At 37.0% G+C, this 23,404-nt stretch overlaps 1 protein-coding gene across 4 annotated transcripts in view; it reads right to left on the reverse strand.

Moving 5' to 3' along the window:
- MAP2K5 (mitogen-activated protein kinase kinase 5) overlaps positions 1 to 23,404 on the reverse strand; it is a 272,012-nt gene that overhangs the window by 131,894 nt on the left and 116,714 nt on the right. For all 4 annotated transcript variants that reach the window (XM_017851086.1, XM_017851085.1, XM_017851084.1 and 1 more), the window contains 2 exons: positions 22,728 to 22,789; positions 16,733 to 16,781 (listed from right to left, as the gene is read on the reverse strand). In XM_017851086.1, the coding sequence (XP_017706575.1) occupies positions 16,733 to 16,781; positions 22,728 to 22,789 (111 nt within the window). The remainder of the gene's footprint in view (positions 1 to 16,732; positions 16,782 to 22,727; positions 22,790 to 23,404) is intronic.

Here is a 23,404-nt window from a genome sequence, read left to right on the forward strand (position 1 = left end):
TGGTTTAATCAGGCCATTAATTATTAGGGTTTATCAATTAGTTTTATTGAAGGCAAGGGAGCTCAAATGAATACTAGGGCATTGATTTTAACTGAGACATTTTCTCAAAGAAAATATAAATGAGGTGTGTTGAAGCCTGGAATTATAGGTCCTTTTCACAGCACTAAAGAGAAATAAGGTTCTTCTACCGCAACACATAAACCTTTAGTGAAAAGCAAACTAACTTATTCTCCTTTTGCATTAAAAATGAAATACCATGTTTAGGTGTTTCCTAATTTAAGGTTTAGGTTTAAGCTATCTTGGCCAAGAGATGAATATCATTTTGGAAATAGTAAGACAAAGGTACAATGCAAAGTGACTCGTTTTTAATATCCAATACTCCTTATCTTTTTCATTTTAAAAGATTTAGTCATTTTATGCAGTAGGCTTTTATAGGCATCAAAATAGATTCCTGTGGGTCAGATTTCCTTAAGGGAATGTGCCCTGGAAAGATGCCCTGGAAAGTGCCCCCGCATACGGACTGTGAGACTGGACGAATCATTTAAACCTCTCTGAGCATACATGTACATGTGGGTGTGTGTACTCACAACACTCACGTGCTCAGTGTTGAGTACACAATTTCACTTAACTCTCATAACAATCCTGAATTCTCACTGACAACCTTGCCAGTGTCGGAAGATATCATCCCTGATCTTGTACATCATATCCTGTATATGATATATTGATATCTGATATCTTGATATCTGATCTTCCTACATTGACAAGGATGTTAAGAGAATGAAGTGAGCCCGTGTGCTTAGCACTGCTGGAACAGAGCTAGAGGTCAGTGAAATGTTGAATGAATCAAATGAATGGGAAAAATATTTTGTAAACTTGAATGTACCAAATATACTATGAAGCTACTGCTTTGTAGAATCGGTAATGATGACTTCCACTCTAGGAAATCAGGATGTGGATCATTTAATATACTGGCTCATATCCAAATGCTAAATGAGGTTAACTTTCATTATACCAGCTCCACCTGAAGGCAGGCTTCTTCTAGGATCGCAAGTGTGTTCAGCTGGGATCACAGAAGAGTTAACATTATACAATCACAACATGTGTCTCCTGTCACATTACTGTCCCACTCCTTCAGTGAGATTTCACAGCAAGCTGGGCTTTTTAACGATGATGCAATAAATCTTTGAGTTGCAGCAGTGACAGCCCAAGTAGATAATAGGTGGTTATGACGCAGTTCCATCCAATAACTTGAAGTGCTTAGATGATTATTAGAAAAATATCAGGGAGCAGAAATACTGGAAGAGTTTATTAAAAGGGCCTTCAGTCATGCTAAGGATAACCGTAGGTGGTTTTAGGTAAATATAAATCAGCCTCAAAGTGTCCTTAAAAATTAAGCATAAACCTATCATATAACCTTTGTAGTCACTATGTGGTCATTTTCCTACTCTATCTTTAACAAAGTATGAAACATTGGTTCATTACACTAATCATACACTATATACCAACGGTAAAATAATTATTTCTTCTCAAATCTGATATGTGCTAGATGGCCTGATAAACTATGATTTACAAATATTTAAAGAAATATACCAATTCCACTCCTAGGTATTTACTCAAGAGAAATAAAAATACAGAATCACAAAAAGACTTGTGTATGAAAAGCAGTATTATTCATAATCGTCCCAAAGTGGATACAATGCCAAATGTCCCTCTACTAGTAAATAAGCAGACAAAATGTGATATACCCATACAATGGAATACTATTCAACAATAAAAAGGAATGAACTGCAGACACATGCTATAACACAGACTCATCTCAAAAACATCATGCTAAGTGAAAGAAGTCAGGCACAAAGATTTGATGTGGTATGATTCTGCTTATACAAAATGTCCAGAAAAGGCAAATCTTTTCTAAGAGTCAGAAAGTAAATTAGTGGTTCCCTGGGGCTGAGGACAGGAGCAGGGATTGACTGCAAATGAGCATGAGGATACTTTTTGGGGTGATGACAATGTTCTAAAACTGGAATATGGTTATGGTTGCACAACTTCATAAACTTAGTAGAAATCACTGAATTGAGTAGGTGAATTTTATGGCATGCAAATTATATATCAAGAAAGATGGGCCGGACGCGGTGGCTCAAGCCTGTAATCCCAGCACTTTGGGAGGCCGAGAGAGAACAGGCGGATCACGAGGGTCAGGAAAATCGAGACCATCCTGGCTAACACGGGTGAAACCCCATCTCTACTCAAAAATACAAAAAAACTAAAGCCAGGCGGATGGTGGCGGGCGGCCTGTAGGTCCCAGCTACTGGGAGGCTGAGGGAGGGAGGGGAATGGGCGTAAACCCAGGAGCGGAGCTTGCAGTGAGCTGAGATCCGGCCACTGACTCCAGCCTGGGCGGCACAAGAGGGAGGACTCCGGTCTCAAAAAAAAAAAAAAAAAAAAGCAAGATGTTTTAAAAAATCAACCTCAAAACACAACTTGATTTCTCATTACCATTACTAATTAATTACTAATAAATAAATTGATAATCCATAGTTTCTGCAGATGCTTTTGTGGTCACTGTGGTCACTCTCCTACTCTACAACAAAGTATGAAAGATCAGTTAATTACATATAATATACTATATATCAATGGTAAAATGGTTATTTCCTCCTAGAACTGATATGCACTAGGCGTGATAAACTGTGATTACAAATATTTAAACAAAGATACTAATTTTAAAATGTTACTTTTGTGTATTTAAGATTATTTACAAAAATGACTAAGGCTATGTCTATAAAATGTAAAAACAACTGATTCAAACATGAAAAATTTGATCCACCACCATAGTTGCCTCAATAACCGTAAGTAACTGCTCTGATTTTCAGGCTGGACTGACTGATTTTTTTTCCCCCCACTGAATTGACCAAATTGTCTGTGGAAATTGGTATCATGCTGAGACAACCCATGTTGCCACCCATAACTGCTTCATGCAGGAAACTGTATTTTTACACATTCTGCACCAATTAGCCATTAAACAATCCACAGAAACAGCATCAAGCAGAAGCTTGCTAACAAAGGCCAGAGCCTCAAGAGCATGTGCTTTCTTGAAGTCTTCACAAAAGGGCTCCTCCGCCCACTGCCCAGCCCCTGCCCCCAGCACAATCAGGGGTCAGGGTGGGAGGTTACCTGTGGCTAGGATCTGGCTGGGTGCCAAGGGGGCTGTTCAAAACAAATAAAAGCTCCTTCACAAAACTACAGCTGAAGTTACTTAATGTGCTTTGTATAGGGACCCAAATGGTAATTTCCCGGAAAGATTCCTTTTTTTTTTTTTTTGAGATGGAGTCTCACTGGGTCGCCAGGCTCGAGTGCAGTGGCACGATCTCACCTCACTGCAACCTCCAACTCCCGGGTGCAAGTGATTCTCCTGCCTCAGCCTCCTGAGTAGCTGGGACTACAGGTGCCTGCCACCACGCCCCACTAAGTTTTGTATTTTTAGTAGAGATGAGGTTTCTCCATATTGGCCAGGCTGGTCTCAAACTCCTAATCTCATGATCTGATCACCTTGACTTCCCAAAGCATTGAGATTACAGGCGTGAGCTGCTGCGCCCGGTGTCTGGTAAGATCAGTTCTAAAGAAAATTGTGATTTTGTATCAGCTATATGCTTTCTTCTGTCAGAAAAGAAAAACCATACCAACTGAGGATTCCCTTTTTGCTGTGACCTATTCACATCAGGTGCTGTTGGTATCGCCAACTTCTACTTCTGTTTGGTCTTTGTTTTGTTTCATACTTAAAACACTTAATTTGCTCTGAACTTTTACATGTCTCACTGAATGCTCTTAGAAACAGACATGGTACAATTCTTACAGAAACATTTTTAAATGTGGCATGTGGCTGTTGTGGGATGATAATGGAAGCAGAAATAAACTTCTCTTCAACTTTTTCCCCCTATAAAGCAGTTACACTGTGTGAATACCAGGAAGCCACTCTCAGTTTACCAGGAGCCAGAGGGCGCATTAGCAGGTCTCCACTCCTAGTAACCTCTCCTAGCACTGTGCCTGGGATCTTCAGCAATGCTCTTTCATTATGTTTAATTGTCTTATGAAAAGAAAAAAACCCAATATATCTATCTAGTTATTTCTTGGGGACTGCGTTCTAATGAATGAGAACAGCAGGTACAATTAAATATAGACTATGCTGACATTCTGCATTACAAATTCATCTGTGCACAACAGGAACATACTTAAGAGAAAACCACAATGCAATATAAAAGTTATCCTAATGACTCCATCACATAATAAAGGGTAGGTCATCCAAATATTCTTGCAAAGCCTTAAATAAAATTAAACAACATAATTAGCCATCCTCAATGGCAGTTATTGCCTAGAGTCTCATGATTCGGTTCAGAATGGAGGCAACAAACGTGGCTTTCCTTCTTCAATAAAGGCAGGGGACCTGGGGCAGTTACGAGATTAATAACACGGGCAAAAAGGCCTGAGCTTCTCAATTCTCCCTCTCTTAATCCTTTCGTAGTAAGTAAAAGAGATTTCCTTCTAAAGTGCTGAATCTTAGATTCCTACCTGTGATATGTACATATTCTGGTCAGTGTTTAGGAAAAGCCAGGTCTAGAGGAATGTGTACCTGCACAACCTACTTCCCCAAGTCTAAGATACCACTGACTGTTAAGATTCCTCTTGACTATAAAAGCTTTTTGGGGAAAAAGGAAAGAAAACAAAGGAGTACCACATTATACGCATAAATAAGATGTAAGACAGCAGAGTTGACTTGGAGTGCTGTGTCCAGAAGACTAATCCTAGTAATTTGTTTTAAAGAAATAACAAAAAATTATGGTAGCTAACACTTACTTGGCATGTAATATATACCAGGAACTGGGCTAAATACATTATTATCATATGCATTACCTCATTTAATTCTCATTATAACCCTTGAGATAGGTACTATTATTAACCCCATTTTACAGAGGAAGAAATTGAGGTTCAAATTAATGAAATTACTTGCCCAAGGACACAAAACCAGAGGCTTCGACTAGTTAAGCTCTTAAGCCTTAACAAACTGCATTATATTTATGAGCTAAATCTTATTGAAACCAATAGGATGGATTATCCCAGCTTTGGCAGTGAATAGTTGGGTGATCTTGGGAATTTCACAAAGAAAATAGCCCAGATGTTTTAAGTTCTTTATACTCACAGGCTAATTTTCTAAGAAAAGGAGATGTAACAGGAAAGTTTGAGGAATGTTCTAACTATTCCCTCTCACTTAACCTCTTGCTTCTTTTCTTGAGAAATAATTATTTGATATAATAATAGCTGTTATATGCCAGGTACGATGCTATGACCTCAAAGAAGTTAAGAAGCTGACCCAAGGTCACACAGCTAAGATGAATTAAGAGGAAGAACCAGAACTTAAACATGGGTCTGACCCTAAAACTAGAGCTTTTCCATTAGGCCACCAACCACTTTCCTGTGACTTTTTCCTATGATATTTCCTATAACTAAGCAAGTTTTTTAGGCTGCTTGAGCCTTGATTTCTTCACCTAAGAATGGGGATACAATGATACCTCCTCAAAAGGTTATTATAACACATAAAATTATACATACAATAGAGCTAACACAGTAGCACATACAAGGTACTCAATAAATGAAAATATTAGTAAAATGATTAATATTGTTATCGTTATGATTGTACCCAATCCAGAAGGAACTTAATCTTCCACCAGGAAAAGAGTAGATTGGATTTCCATGGTGCTGATTACCTTCAACCATGCCTTTAGAGAAAGGAAGAGACACGGAGAGCTCTTCCAACTGCTAAAGCTGTCTGTCCATTCTGCTTGGCAAAATGTCCCAAGGATAAATCTCTTACTTTAATACGAGAAAAGGGAACAAAAGATGACCTCTAATTTAGCCACATTACAAAAAGTTTCAGGAGAAAAACATTGTCCTCAGAAAATCATGATTCAATGTATTCATCCAACAAATATCCACTGGCATACAATCAATGCCATAAATTCCTCTACCAACAGAAATGACCCTATCATTCATCACACAGGTGCTCTCTCTCTCCCTCTGATAAGCTCCTAGACTTCAGGCTTGTGTCAGAGACAAAGCAATGATCAGAGCTATCTGTGGGGCTTGGTGAATCAAACATTCATCCACACTCTGGGGGCATCCTGCTGGGTGGGTGGACAGAAGCTTACCCTAATGGATACTATAAAGACTGGTGAGCCAAAACACAACCATCACACAATCTGCTTCAAATCCCAATCCCTTGCAAGGCAGAAAGCTTTCAGAGATGGGGACTGGGGAAATAACTACCCTCTTCCATTTGCATTTGTTCCTTGAATGACACAGGACATCTTTCCTTCTTTCTCCTGTAAGGAGAAAGGGATTGATACTCATTTTCAGAATGGAAGAGGGTAATTTTCCTCTTACTGATTTCCTAAAAGGGATGACTCTGCTTATGATCAAATCCTACCACAGAAGCATGGGAGAGAGAAAAACTAAGTCCAGGACAACCCTCTCTGATTAAGCTGTCCAGAGTCTGAATACAAGCAACTATAAAAAGATGATATATTCTCTTTTGTTGTTTACATTAAGCTTTTAATTTTGAGATAACTAGAGATTTACATAGTTATCTCAAAGTTGACATTTACCATGGTAAGAAACAACCCAGAGACCTCCTGTGTACCCTCCACCCAGTTTCCCCTAATGGTAACATCTTATAAAACTATAGTATAGTATCACAACCAGGGTATTGACACTGATGGGTCAAGATGGAGAACATTTCCATCACCATGAGGATTCCTCGTCTTGCTCCATTTTAAACATTCCCTCTGTTTCCCATCCTCTCATTAGCCCCCGGTAACCACTAACGTGCTCTCTCCATTTCTATAATTTTGTCATCTCAAGAATATTATACAAATGGAATCATACACTATGTAACCTTCGTGGCTGGCTTTTTCACTCAGCATAGTGACCTGGAGATTCATCCAGGTTGTGTGCATCAAGAGTTCACTCCTTTCTATTGCTGAGCAGTAATCCATGGTATAAATGCCCACAGCTTGTTTAACCATTCACCTGTTGAAGGACATCTGAGTTGTTTCCAGTTTTTGGCTATGATGAATAGAGCTGCAATAAACACTTGTGTACAGGTTTTTGTGTGAACAGAAGTCTTCATTTCTCTGGGATAAATGCCCATGGATACAATTGCTGGGGTCATATGGTAGTGGCATGTCTAGCCTTTTTTTTTTTTTAAATGTCAGCAGTGGAGGTGTATCATTTTACATTCCTACCAGCAATGTATTAGTGATCTAATTTTTCTGCATCCTCATTTGCTGTTGTTACTATCTTTTATTTTAGCCATTCTGATAGGTATGTAGTAATATCTCATGGTGGTTTTAATTTGCATTTCCCTAAAGGCTAATGATATTGAACATCTTTTTCATGTGCTTATTTGCCATCTGTGTATACTCTTCAGTGGAATGTCTCTTCGTGTCTTTGCCCATTTTCTAATTGGATTGTTTGTTTTTCTACCATTGAGTTTTGAGAGTTCTTTATATATTCTAGGCACATATTCTTTTAAAAGAATACTTTTAAGACATGTAGCGTTTCTTGTTTCTTGAAAATCACAACGTACTACAAAGACGGAAATACCCCGTGATCACCCAAGGTGAATAGAATGAATGAACAATATGGGGAAAGAGGCTTAATTTCTCGAGATGTTCATTTGTGTGGGTAGTGTCAGAGCTGGAGAAAAATCAACAACCTAGAGTCATAGTTTGTTTACCCTGTTAATGGGCTAAGTCTTTTTTTCTTTTCAAAAACATAAACATTCACAAGTTATAATCTACTATAGTGCTGAATGTGATTAATATTTATTATATTTAAAGGACAACATGGAAATAATTTTTACACAGGAGATAAGGTGCTGTCAACACTAGCACTTGCATAACATAAATGCCTCCTTCCAGACCCATCTGATTAAACTGCTGGGATTACAGGCACGAGCCACCGCACCCAGCCGCACTCAGAGCTCAGGGAAGGAAGTACGCACATACTAGCTCTCTCATCATTACACATGGCAACATAAAACCTACTGGGAATGACTCCTTTTTTTTTTTTTTTTTTTTTTTTTGAGACAGAGTCTCACTCTGTTGCCCAGGCTGGAGTGCAGTGGCACACTCTCGGCTCACTGCAAGCTCCGCCTCCCAGGTTCACATCATTCTCCTGCCTCAGCCTCCTGAGTAGCTGGGACTACAAGTGCCCACCACCACGCCCGACTAATTTTTTGTATTTTCAGTAGAGATGGGGTTTCACAGTGTTAGCCAGGATGGTCTCAATCTCCTGACCTCGTGATCCGCCCGCCTCGGCCTCCCAAACTGCTGGGATTACAGGCACGAGCCACCGCACCCAGCCGGGAATGACTCCTTTTAAATTGACTTAGGTTACTCAAACACTAACTAGTTCTTTTAAAAAACTGTTTGGGGCCGGGCTCGGTGGCTCAAGCCTGTAATCCCAGCACTTTGGGAGGCCGAGACGGGCGGATCATGAGGTCAGGAGATCGAGACCATCCTGGCTAACACGGTGAAACCCCGTCTCTACTAAAATACAAAAAAGTAGCCGGGCGAGGTGGCGGGCGCCTGTAGTCCCAGCTACACGGGAGGCTGAGGCAGGAGAATGGCGTGAACCCGGGAGGCGGAGCTTGCAGTGAGCTGAGATCCGGCCACTGCGCTCCAGTCTGGGCGACAGAGCGAGACTCCGTCTCAAAAAAAAAAAAAAAAAAAAACTGTTTGGGGCTGGGCACGGTGGCTCACGTCTGTAATCCCAGCACTTTGGGAGGCCAAGACGGATGGATCACGAGGTCAGGAGATCAAGACTAGCCTGGCTAACACGGCGAAACCCCATCTCTACTAAAAATACAAAAAATTAGCTGGGCGTGGAGGCACGTGCATGTAGTCTCTGCTACTTGGGAGGCCGGAGCAGGAGAATCATTTGAACCTGGGAGGCAGAGCTTGCAGTGAGCCAAGATTGTGCCATTGCCCTCCAACCTGGGCCGCAGAGTGAGACTCTGTCTCAAAAAAACAAACAAACAAAAACTGTTTGATCCTCCAGAAAGCAAAAATATGTCATAGGTTATTTCAAAATTCACTATAATGTATAGTTAAGCACAAATTATGTAGATCTCTGCAAAAAAGACTGTTACAAAGCTTTATGCAAATTATATCTTTTAATAAATCATTAAAAATTAATCAGGTTAGTTTTCTATTGATAGCAATGCTTTCCAAGAATTCTTTTGTTTAAGAATCATTTTATCCAGAAAATAATCATTCCCTAATTTATTTTGCCACAAATCCCAACTCTTACACACACTAACATATTATTTTAACTACCACCTTGACATCAAAATTTCTTTCCTAAGGAATTCAAAGTCTTACCTCTACCAAACCATTTCTCTTTTCCCATTTAATAAATATAACAAAATAATTTTGGAATATAATACAAATATTCTTATAACATTTTTAATCTTAAAATTTATACTGATTTCGCTTAAAGGACAATATCAAATATATAACATTTATCTGCCTACACTCTTTTGAACTGTTAACCTCTCACCTTCCAATTTTCTTCAAAATTCATTCCTTAAAAAGGATGCCCTTAGATGGGACTGTCTTGTGCACTTTTTTGCAACTTCCTGTGAATCTACAATTATTTCACAATAAAAAGATTAAAAAAAAAAAAAAAGGTGTTCTCGCTTTCCATCCAAGTTCTGACTTTACACATCCTTATTGTAATTCCTTATTAATTATAATACTTCATTTTCAGTGTCCCTGATACTTTAAAAACAGTTACCCTTAAAGACGCCTTTTGATTTGATTACATCAGTCTGGTTTAGAAAGCAGCATTTTCTTAGCTAAGGTACATGGCTTTAATTCTCAATTATTTATTTTATACTTTAATTTCTTATCTTCAGTTTTAAAACATTTCATATTTCCTAGAATTTCCCCCTTTGAAGGAATACCTTAAATAATTTAGATACATTAAGCACCTAGAACAGTGCCTGGTATAGAGTACATACTTAATAAATACTCATTATTGTTATTATTTTCATCACAAAATCTACTCTTGAAAATTCTCCCCTTTTCTCTTTCTTTTCCTTTATGTCTCTCTGCTTTGCTTTGTTCCCCACCTTATCAACATGTCACACTTCCTTCAGCCACGAAATCACAGAACCCAGAACCTTAGCTCTTGAAGGAATCTGAGTGATCACTCAGCTACTCTTTCATAGTATATATGAGGGAACAGAGGCAAAGAGAACAGGAGTGATCTGCCTTTCTGGGGTCACCCAGTGAGGCAGTCAGTCAGTAGGACTGAATTGGGAATGTCGAATAAATCCTTATTCCTTCTTAGAAACTGAGCTTTTAAAATTGTCCAACAGGTTAAGTCAGCTCTGCACATACGCAGTTCTTGGTAATATCTCTGGTGAAAAAATTGGCTTATAATGGAAAGAACTGTCCAATTTCCAGATGTTTCAAATTGTGCCAATGATAACAGCAACTTCCAAGTTTCTGTTTCTCTCCGCACTATCCTCCCTTCTCTGATCCTGTCTCTCTCCTTCTGGCATTGTAGATATCCTTTAAACCACGAGGGTTGTTTCTTTTCTTGGGGTGGGGTGTTGGCTGGCTGTTTTTTAAGCTACTGAGTTACTAGATCAAACCTAGCTAGGATTTGTCAGGAGCCATGAAGATACAGAAATAATGACAGAATCACCAAGACCCTTTGAAAGAATGCTTTGTCCTTTTGGCAGGGGAGACTTCTTTCCAGAGTGTCTGCTGCACTGCTAAGATGTAAGAGGAGCTTTTCTCTCTAAGTCTGGTTTACTTTTTAATTTTAAAATTTGGTTTACTGAGGCATAATTTATACACAGTAAAATTCACTCACCCTTTTCAGATGCACAGGTCTTTGTTTGCTAAAACACACATATAATCATGTAACTACCACCAAAATCAAGATACAGAACATTTCTAACATACCAAAATGTTCCTTCGTGCCTTTACAATCAACTCCTCCTCCACTGTTTGTCAACCAGTGATGTTGATGTTCCATCCTGTAGGATGGAAGATTGTATTTTGCTTTTTCCATGTATGTATTTTGCCTTTTCCAGAATGTCATATAAGTGGAATCACACAGCTGGTAACCCTTTGAGTCAGCCTCCTTCATTTAACATGAAGTATCTGATTATTCACCTATGTTGTTACATGTATCAGTAGCTCATTTTATTGCTGAGTAATATCCCACTCTGTGGATCTATTACAGTCTGTTTTTCCATTTACCAGCTGAAAGACATTTGGGTTGTTTCCAGTTTGGAGATATTATGAATAAAGTCACTATAAAGAGTTGCCTAAAGTTTTTGTGTGGACATATGTTTTCATTTATCTTGAGTGAATATCTAGGAAGGGGACTGCTGAATCATGTTGCAAGAAATTGCCAAACTATTTTTCAAAGCAGCTGTACCATTTTGTATTTCTACCAGCAATGTATGAGAATTCTAATTGCTCTGTATTCTTGTCAGCACTTCATATTATCAGGTTTCTTGTTGTTATCTGTTTTCAGGGAAAGAAAGTAGCAAGAAGTATTTTTAGTATACTAAACTGTTAACAATTTAAGCAACCTTGACTCCTCTCTTTCTCTTAAAAGTCACAAGCAATCCATCAGGAAATTCTATCGACTCTACATTTAAAATATATCCAGAATCACCACTTCTCCCCATCTTTATAACTATCTCCCTGATCTGGGCCCCTGAAACTTACCTGAATTACCAAAACATTTTCCTAACAGCTGATTCTACCTTTGTCCCCCACACTCAGATACAGACACACTGGCCTCTTTGCTGTTCCACTAATACTCCAGGCACATCCTGTGGTGTCTACTCTAACTCTTCCCCATATATCTACTTGACTACTTCCTCCCCCTTTCAAGCCTTCCTTCCAAACTCATCTTCCCTGTGAGGTTTCCTGATTAATACGCAACCTACTCTTTGCCTCCCCTAAGTTCAATCTACTTTTTCTTTTCTATTACTAACAACCCTCTAACACACTCTGTATTTTACTTATTTATTGTGTATATTATTGTTTAAGGAACGTTTCCCAACCCACTCTATCCCTGCTAGAACATGAGTTCTAGGATCATAGAAATCTTTTGTTTCACGTCTTGATGTGTTCCAAGTACTGTGAACAGTGCCTAGAACGTAGTAGGTATAAAATAAATCATTGCTGAATGACCAAACTAACACTGGCTTTGGTATCTAAGGTAGCACTAATTGGAAGGAAAGTCTGTGTGAGGCCAGATTTATAAAAGAGAAAAGCCAAGGGTAGAAAATAAAATTTGTAACACGTACACTGAAACTACAAGGGTTAGTTTCTTTAAACACAAATCTATTTGGGCAGTGTTTGCTTACAGAATTTCTGCAAAATGTATTTTAAAAGTTCTCCTATTGGAGAAAGTAAATGAAACTAACCAGGTTCATATATACAAAAAAACTCCTGGCATACCAACTATACAGGTTTTTTTTTTTTTCTTCTATAAACTTCTGCATCTGTGTAAGATGGTTCCAGAATGATTGCCAATTTTATTTTCTTAATCTAAGTTCTATTCTCCTTACCCTTGCATTTCTATTTTTTATCCTTAGGGAAAGACAGAGCAGTTACTCCTAGGGCATTCTCACATCTTCCAAAGAAATGGCATAGGTGTTAATCTTGTATTTATGTTTGATGTGGGTAATGATGGCTATGACTGGAGCTGTAGGTTTATTAATATGCAGGGCTCTCACCTCATTAGTGGCGAAGTATGTTTTGAAGTGAAGCTGCGATGTCTCCTGTAATGTCGGATCTGGCCTAACAGATTTTCTCACTGTTCATTTTCTTTGTTTTTACCCACAGTCAGCACATGCTATGCTTATAGTGCTCTCACATATGCCTTTTAATAAAGACAACTTTTCCACAGTGGTTAATTTGGTGGGCATTTCAAACATTTTTAATAATTATGTCCTCATATGGAATTATCACGTTTGGTTTATTTTGGAGAAAAGATTTTCATAATTTTTGACTCAGTAATATAAAGTATAATAAACACTCTCCCTGGCTTGGTTTTGGAGTGGTGTATTCTTATTAACTGAATAAAGTGATTAATTCACGGTTATAATAAAAACATGCCACATTCTTAGCATTCAATAGTTTATGAAGTCCCTGCACATATATCTCAACCAAATCTTAAAAAGAGCAAAATAAACAACAGTAACACCTGATTGAATATAACATCTGATGATCCATTATGAATAGCAACTGCTGTGCTTCAATTTCCAAAACAATTTCCAATTAACATAATATACTATCAAATAAACTAACTTTTACCAGACTAACAAGCCTCACGGGATGGGTGGTAGGTATGCCACTGCTTATTGCTCAGATTTCATTCTACTCTACAGTCCTCACTGGATATACACTATGGGAGAGACTCCAGGTTTTCAAGAGTTTGTTTGGAAGCCATTAACTACCTTTAATAAATTCTGTAATATACTATTTATATATCCACTTTCTATAGCTAAAATACAGAACCACTGTATTCCAAGGAGGCCATATAAATGTGAGAAATAGTTTGTTCTCTTTTCTCATTAGATACTGAACACGTCTCCATTTCTTAATCTTTTGAAATTTGTGCCCGTAAGCACAAAGCAATTTCTTTTTTTTTTCTACTCTGCTTTTTAAGAACAGCATTAGAAAATGATGATTAGAGAAGAACACAGGTACTCAGACCAAGACAAAGGAGGAAGAGGTAAAGATCACTCATTAGTATTTCTCTTTCACCATCTTCTTTTCACTATCCTCTCACAATGCCTAAACCGGGCTCCCCAGCCGCTGCAGAAGGACCCGTCTTTGATTTGACAATGTGACACATGTTCAGCTAGAATTCCCATCATCATTCATTTAGAGAAAGCAAAAATGAGTACATGTGCTTTTAAGAAGGAACAGCAATGAGCTTATATAGCAAAAGTGCATAAACAAGTATGTTACCCATTTAATTGCCTTAGCTGAACTTAAAAGCTCTGATCTTTAATTGCCTGATTGAACTGATCTAAAAAGCTACAATTTTTTAATCAAGAAGAAAATTAAATAGCTTTTGGTAAATAAAAGGCATCTTTAATCTTATTTTATGGAATCCAAGTTATTAAATATGGACAAAACCTCTAAAATATTAAGTTAACAACTACTCAATCTAGGGTAAATTTCTCATTACAATGCTTTACAAAAGTCTTCAGGGACATCTGGCTTCTTTGACTCTTCAATAAAAACACATGCTTTTAAGTCTAGAAAGTAAAAGTTTCCATGAATAGCTGGGAAACTCAAAAGCTAAATATGAATATATTTAATGAGGTGTATTACCACAGCATATTTATTTCTGTAGTTGAGTGGCCATAACTACTGGGACATAACTGTTCATCTGCACTGCAATTCGTTAGTCTTTCCATCAAGACAGATGTAGGTGCACACTCATTCACTGAAATTCCTTGAGAGGACTTGTCAGCCCTCTACCACTGCTCCTAATCTGTCCCCAACAGATATCTTCTCACAACAAGTGGCATTTTATAGCAGGCTATTCTCTGTAGGAATTGGGCTGGCTGGCACCAACTGAAAAAATAAGTACAGGCCCAGGATTCCCTTTTGAAACCTCTATGCTCTCCATCAGTCAAACCACTGCAGCCCTTGTCCATCATTAACAAAAGAGCCCTTTCTTAGCCAACCTACTGGCTTCTGACAGGCTCTGGTCAACTAAGTTTGGTCACAGTGATCATAAAGTGATTATACTGAGAATCTGATCCTCGACATTATTTTTAGATCCAGACAAATCCATTTGAAACATGTCTATCAAGATCCCATTTCAAATGAAAATTTTAGTTATTTCCCCAAACCCAGAGTAAAATTTAAATTAAAAAAATTTAGATATAGGAATACAAAAGGTACATCAACTTATCAGCATGATTTCTAATTTTTAAGAAGAGAAATCAAGATAATGGCAGAATAACTAAAATGTATTTCCCTATCCACCATAGTTCTTTGTGCTACTAAGATTCCTTGCACAAAGTTATAGCTAGAGAGGGATTTCATTATAAGCCAGAATTAACCTGTATGCCCAGAGTACATGATGATCCTAACACTCACTTTCTAATAACACTCGAATTTCCATGGCACTGTCCGTTTAAAGAAAGCTTTGCTATTAAGAATGGATGTTTTCCCTTTAGTACTTTTGTCAAATGGATGGCAGATGTCCATTTTAAAAAAATCAATAAAATTTTGAGAACTGACCATTGGGTTAATTCTTATTAAAATGGCTATCACCACTTTATGGGTTGCTGGGTGTGGGGAGGTAAAAGTACAGGGAATAGAAACAATATAAGTTATATAATGTTAAATATTGTTATATCTTACTCTTGGTAGTCAAAAATGCTCAATTTTTCTTTCATCCACCAAATGTGTTTACACACTTATTTATACCCAGAGAAAGTAATACTAACAAAAGTCAATCTCCCTACACTTAACTTTCGCACCAACTATACTCTAGAAATGGAGTGGACTGGCTTTAAAAAGAAATCTAGTTTATGATTTCATTTAGTCAGAATAAATACCTTCAAAAACCTGAATATTTTATTTGTCAAAATCTAGACACCCTCATTAAAAAGAAGGAGGAGGATTTCAGAAGAGATGTGGAATCACTAGGATATTAAAACCACCGCAAAAGAAAACAACCCGTAGTGACAGATATGACATCACAGTTGAAAATATCAGTTGTTTTCTCCATCTCACAGTTTACACTCTTAAAAAAAAAAACTTTCCTTTAATCATATCTAATGTGTATGCTGTTCCATTCCCCAAATGCACATAAAGCTAAGATGAGCAGATGTGTAAAATTAAACAGCACTGTTAGTAACACTAGGCCTTGAAGTTGCTTTGTTATATAGTCTCTTTCTCACTTAATAATTTGCTCCAAATGAATTAAGATATTTTGGGAACATAAAAAAAAAACAAAAGGAGATTCCTTTTGCAATATTCAACAGTTATCTGATTATTCTCTCATGTGTTCTGTTACTGGACAAGGGGACTATTCCTGATGCTTTCACCAATATCTTATTTAAAGTTTTACTTTCGGCCAGGCGCGATGGCTCACATCTGAATCCTAGCACTCTGGGAGGCCAAGGTAGGAGGATTGCTTGAGGCTAGGGGTTTAACACCAACCTGGCCAACATAGCAAGATCCCATCTTTAAAAAAAATTAAAAATAAAGTTTTTCTTTCCAGGTATGTGAAGCAATCTCTTAAGGAACAGTGTGTGATACTATTTGAAACGTTAATAGAAGGAAGGATGTAACTGTACAGAAAGCAAAGGTTTTGCATTAACAAGAGTTAAGTAAGACAAACAAGATCCTGTTATTTTCAAATACTATGAAATATCTTTTTACAAGTTTGACAAAGGTGATTCACAAAAACACGCTACCAAGTTTATAATCTAAATGAGAGCAGTTGATGGAGAAAACAAGAAAATAACATTTATAAAGCAGCCATCTTTTGAGTACCAGATGTATCAGCTGGCTTAAATGTCAGAACACTTACTCACTTTAAAAATCAAGGTATCTGGAGAGACCCAACCCCACCCAATTAAGCCCAAGCTTATAAGCCCAGCACATACCTCTATGTAAAATCTTTAAACTCCACAAATAAGTAAGGCCTTTAACAACCTAAATTTAGGAAAAGAAAACAGTACAATTATCATTCATGGTTTTTATAAGGAACTTTCCATATTTAAATATATCAACAGTTTTTTTTTGAGACAGGGTATCACCCTGTCACCTAGGCTGAAGTGCTGTGGGGTACAATCACTGCTCACTGTAGCCTTGACCTTCTGGTCTCAGGCAATCCTCCCCCTTCAGCTGCCTGAGTAGCTGGGACCACATGTGTGTACCACCACGCCTGGCTATTTTTTTTTTTGGTAGAAACAGGGATCTCACTAATGTTGCCTAAGCTGGTCTTGAACTCCTAGGCTTAAGTGATCCTCCTGCCTCAGCCTCCCAAAGTGCTGGGATTACAGGCGTAAGCCACCACGCCTGGCCTAACTCTTCCTTTAAAACTCTGTCAATCAATAAGCATTTACTGAACATCTCCCATTTCTGTGTGAGGCTTTGCGGGAAAACCAAATGCAAAAGCCACAGTTCCTACCTTTAATGAGCTTATAATCTTCTGAAGATAAGGTACTCCAAATGAAAGAAATAAGTGCATGTGTATATAAAATAATCTGGAAGTACCTGTGTTGAATTCATAATGATGCTAAGCCAGGCAAGGAGACAGACAGGAAAAAGAGACAATGGCTTTCTTAATTTTCTACACTTCTCTGTGTAAAACTTTTCTGAAGTCAGGACACTTATGACCAAGGAGAAACTTTTCTTCTGAGACAGGATCTCACTCTGTTGCCCAGGCTGGAGTGCAGTGGTGCAATCATAGCACACTGTAACCTCAAACTCCTGGGATCAAACAATCCTCCCATCTCAGCCTCCTGAGTAGATGGGACTACAGGTGCACACCACCACACCCTGCTAATTTTAAAATATTTTTTGTAGAGATGTGATCTTGTTTTGTTGTCCAGGCTGGTCTTGAACTCCTGGCCTCAAGGGATCCTCCTGCCTTGGCCTCCCAAATGCCTGGGACTACAGGTGGGAGTCACCATGCCTGGCCTGGAGAGACATTTAAAAAAAAGTCAACTGATGAAATAAGGCAGTGGGTAGAATAGAAACTGCTTTTCTCATCAGGAGTCAGAAAGGCTTACTAAGGTGTTGTGTCTTGAGTAACGGATTTAACTTAAATGAAAAAAAGAGAAGGAAGTGTTTACGTCAAGGTAAAAATATATAATCAAAGTATTGGGGCAATATACTCTTCCAAAATATCAAAGTCACGAAAGACAAACACTGAGACATTAGAGAGATATGACAACCAAATGCAAAGAATAAGCCTAGACTTCCAGAACCAGAATTTTTTTTCTTTGGTCTATACAGGGTATTATTTGACAATTGGTGAAATTCAAATAAGGGCTGTTGAGTAGATAATAATATTGTATCGATACTAGTTTCCTGATTTTAATCAGTGATTACGTAAGATAAAGTGTTTGTTCTTAGGAAATAGATACCTAACATATTTTGGGATAAAGGCCGTGGTATCTGTAACTTATTCTCAAATGTTTCAGGAAAAAATAAGTTTATAGATTTTTAACCAAATATGGTAAACTATTAACAACTAGGGAATATAGGTGAAGCATCTGTGGGAATTTTTTGTAGTAGTCTCACAACTTTTCTGTAAGTTTAAAATAATCTCAAAACAAAAAGGTCCCCCCAAATTTATAAAGTATATTGGAGTAGGAAAGAACGAAGTATACCAAGATGGTCCTCACAAGCCAGTCTGGCTGGCGCAAAGCATATATGTTGACAAGGCAAGGTATTAAAAAGGCAGGTCAAGGAAATAAAATGAGAAAATACAAACATCTGAATTAGATTTGCAGTTTTCACTTTCATAGCGTGAGTTAAGAGTAATTAGTTGAATGAGATAATGAAAAAAAGCTGTTTTCATGACCCTAAGTATATGGGTTACAAGTACTCCCTTCTATGTGGAAAATTTAATCAGTGGTCACCATTAAAAACTTAAAAAATCTTTACATATAAATTGCTGTAAAAGGAAATGCACATTTTATTCATAACCATTGACCCTATATGCACATGAGTGTGAACTTACCAATTTCAAGGTTGACTATTCATAATTTGACACCAGATACACTGAACAAATCACTACTAGTCAAAATTTACTGTAAGATTTAAAAGTATTCATCATTATAGAGAATTCTGGGTAAGTCAGGACTGTAAGAACAAGAAAACCTACCATTACCATGAGAAGTAACTGAGTAGTTTACATATCTTGAAAGTGGTAAGAAGAGTGTTAGGGGCTAAATATGCAAGGATTCGAGTTGATCAAGGAAGCCTAAGAGCAACTGTAAAATAAGAAATGCAATGGGAGAAAGCCAATTTCCAAAAGATCTAGAAGACAAAATCTATATCAATTAATACTGAGCAGAGGTTAACATATTTTAATTGTTCTCAAAGGGTGCAATGTGCTCCTGAAAGATTTGCTTACATAGATTCATCAATTCCGGTATATGTTTGTCTATTCTAAGAGAACAGTATACATTTTTATAGCAAATGACTTCTTCCAGAGTTTGGAAATAACTGGCATTACAATAAAACACATGTATTCTGGACAGGAAGACAACACAGCAAGAAAATATCAAAATATTAATAATGATAATTTTATCACAGAAGGAAACATAACAAAAATATTTCTTTAAATGTTTATAAAAAGTAACATCCATAATGACAACAATTTTCTCTCTGAGTAACAGGACGAGGTCATCTTATTTAGCATGGAGGTGATCACCTTCTCCGTTCTGAGGAAGTAGGGTTAAAATTTTCAACTTAGAAGCTTAGCTGCATGTTATAAAAACTATCCATTAAAGATAGCTCACCACTAAAAATTGGTTCCATACAAAATGAATTTTCAGAAAACATGTAAGGGAAGGCAATCCAATATATTCTGATTATCAGGTAGAAAAAGTAAAACAAATACTGATTTTATAATATTTGCTAAAATTATTCATTCTGTTAGAGATTCAAAAAGAAAATATTCTTATTCTTTGTCAAAATACACTACATTTTCCTTTAGAAACATGTAAATTCTGGTGAAAAGGAGCTAGAAATCTGTGAACTGAAAATCTAAAGGATATTATTGGTATTCAGTAGGCTGGGTTTCACAACAATGACTTGACAAAGCCTTGACACTAAAAGTACTTATATCTGTTGTCAATCACTCGCTCCTTGACATGTCAAGTGCACCTCCTTTCAGGGACAAGTTCAATCAACATTAGCACTCAAAATACAGTACACAATGTCACTGCTTCAGAAATGAGAAGAAAAACAGAATGTGTTAGGTGACAGGGAAAGGCAGAAAGGCATTCACTCCTCTTTATAGGAGACCATATTCAAATGGATAGTAGAGAAAAACCACTGAGTCACTGAGCAAGTTGGAAGGCTGAAACCAGGTATGTATAAATTCCTTTGGGGGGGGAACTCTCTTGCCATACATTTTACAGGAGAAAATTTGAATAACATATCACAGAGGTCGACAGAGGTCTATGCTGTAATGAACCTTGGACCTATGAATCTGCCTTGCATGCCAGATTATTAGACCCTGGAAAATAAAGTTAATTTGGGAAAAGAGAGATACCTAAAGACATGAAAAGAATCTGAAGCAATTGTGTTGCTCCATTATTTTCTCATTCATAAGTCTCTTTTTTTATTTTTTAGCCTAGCTCTTTCTTTCACTCTTGCCTCTATTTTTTTTTTTTTTCTCATTCTGTTAGGAGAACACACTGAGAAAGCAAGGGGTCTGGTGTCAGACAGCCCTGTGTTCAAATTTGTACTGACTAATTAGATGATAACTCTGGGCAAGCTGGTTAACTTTTCCAAACCTCATCTTGCATGTGCACAGAGTATGTTCGATAATCCACACTTTACATGGTGGCTGTAAAGGCTAAATGACATAATATTTGTATAGACAGCATGCATTAGTGATTAGCACAGGAAGTACTCAATATACACCGATTTTCCCACTCTCTTCTCTCTCTGATTCTGTTGCTTTTCACTTGGCAATAGCACCCTTGTGCTTTCTTGGCCTCAATGAGGGAACTCAAGGGAAAGATGTTGATGCCATCTTCAGTACACTTTTGGAGAGACGACCAAGGATACTGGGAACACAATCAGACTGTGGGAATATTTAGTTTACACACCACAACCCACAGCCCATCAATTTGCTAGTCTTATTTTGACTAGTACAACCCTCCTAGTGTCAGGTATTAGCCATGGGCCAATCTGGTGTTCGTCAGCTGCAACAAATGATAATCCAAATGTGTAGCCTATTCAGGATACATTAAAAAAAAAAAAATACACTTTGGAGGCATTACACAAACCCAGGCTCCTGCAGAATTTATAAAAGTGGCAGACAAAAGCAAAATTATTAAAAGCATTTCTTCTACTCCAGCTGTAAGTAGTTTTCATTACTATGACCTGATGAGTCATAAAAGCTGGAGAAATTGGACACATATTTAGGGGGAAAAACCCCTAATAAAAAAAAAAATGTAAGGGCAAATATAAACAATCCTTTGGAGTAGCACTTACTTTAATGCCTTTCACTAAAATAATTTGTGTCATATTTTCATTCACTTAATAGTCAAACCCTGTATTTGACGCTGAATTATTTTTTCTGCTGACTCTATTCACTTCAACAGTCTTCCTACTCCAGTAGAATTGAAAAGATTGGTGGCCTTGTGTGGATGCCCTAAACAAGAGGGAAGTAAGATTTATGAAGTTCAGGAAGAACATGCTTCTCTACTGAAGATGGGAGATTTCTATTTTTGCCAAGTTCCATAGATAATTGAGTATACAGAACTTGTATACTTTTTTCTTTTTCAATTGGTATCCTTGCCTTTTTTTGCCCTTTATTATACATGTTATTAAACTTTACAGCCAAGAACTGCCAAAAGCCACAAAGCATTCACTCTCTCCTGGGATTAGAACAGGAAATGAAACATTTTTATTTTCATATAAAATAGTGATTTAAATACTCAAATTTCATACTAATCTACCTACACATGTAGATGAGAAGCTACTTAGCAGCAATAGCATCAGAAAAGAAAGTTCTCATTACCCAAGGCAGTTCACACTAATAATTAGAAAGAAAAAAGGAAAGCTGTGAATTACAATGAACTAAGACTAAATAAGTGTCCATGTTGGATTAAAGAATTTGAGTTGTCAGTTTGATGCATAATGAATGTGAAAATCAGCCATTTAATTATATGGTACATGGTACAATCACTTTGTTCTGCAATAAACCACTGAAGTTATCATAGTGCCTTTAGTTTAGCAATTGTTTACTATTACGCCACCCCATGACTTCTCTCAGACACTGTTTAACCTATATTATTATAAATGTGAAATACGGAACTTATGAGACCATTATAGTAATGTTAGTTTAATTTCATCAGTATATTAGTGTATATAGAAAATACATGAATATGGAAAAACTGCTTTAAATCACAAAGGGAATAAATTTCTAGATATAGTTGATGAAAAAATTAAAACCAAGAACATAAAAGACTGCAAAAAATCTTTACTAATACTACTTTGTTCTTAACAAATTAGTGTTTTCTTGTAGACTGCTTTAATAACTCAGACTTTTTAAGTATTTGCGAAACATATGCTAATCATAACTACAAAATGTAAAAACAAAACAAAAAAGCAGTTTTTTTTTTTTTTTAAAGAACAACTTGGAAATTTTACGAGTCAACAAGAACAGCAAGGTCCCTGCAAACACATGAAACTAGAACAGGTTGGAATACATAAGTGTGTGACTATGTTGTGACGGTGGGTGGGCTGGTCTATGAAAAGAAGAAAGAACAAAACAGGAGAAAGTCAAGAAGGTCTTGGGAGCCAACTGGGATTGAAGAACAAGAAAAGACATTGAGAATATAAGAGTGAGCTTGATTAGAAGGATTAAATCACTCAAATTTCCCAGAACTGAAGCCATATACTTACTGCTACTGCAATTCTTCCAAGGACGTGTTCTGGCATTTTCCTATATACATCCAAAGATCCCCCTGTAGAGAAAAACATGCTATATTACTACAAATGAAACTACCAGAACAATGCACTGGGCTCCTCCTGTGTATTCACTGTGAGACTATGTTTTTACACTTCCTACACCACACATTGGATGTGTAGTATAAAACTTGTTTTTAGTCCAATGTTTTCTATAACATAATCATACTTCCTGATGAAGTATAACTAGATATTTTCATTTTATTCTGAAGTGTATAGTTGCACACATGACAAACTGAAAGAAACTAGTCAAAGGCAAGCTAAGAAACTATACTTTATGTAAACTTAAATACATACACAAAATTATAAAGATCAATATGACAATTACATTTAGGTGCCTGCTTTTTGTAACAGTTTTTCTCAAATGTAAATCAGGGTAATATCTTAGAATTTTCACATTAATCCAACAAAAGCTGGAATATATGCAGAGAACCACTACTTTGCTCATTAATGATATGATTATGAGATCTATTTTAATAATATGTAATCATCTTTCTTTAAGAGTCAAATTGAGGTATACAGTCTTTCAGTTCTACAAAAAAATTATTTCAGAGTATTTGACAAATATATATATATAATATATATATATATATACACTTTTTTTTTTTTTTTTT

Source organism: Rhinopithecus bieti, unplaced genomic scaffold (assembly GCF_001698545.2).
Source record: "Rhinopithecus bieti isolate Rb0 unplaced genomic scaffold, ASM169854v2 scaffold_31548, whole genome shotgun sequence".
Taxonomy (NCBI): domain Eukaryota; kingdom Metazoa; phylum Chordata; class Mammalia; order Primates; family Cercopithecidae; genus Rhinopithecus; species Rhinopithecus bieti.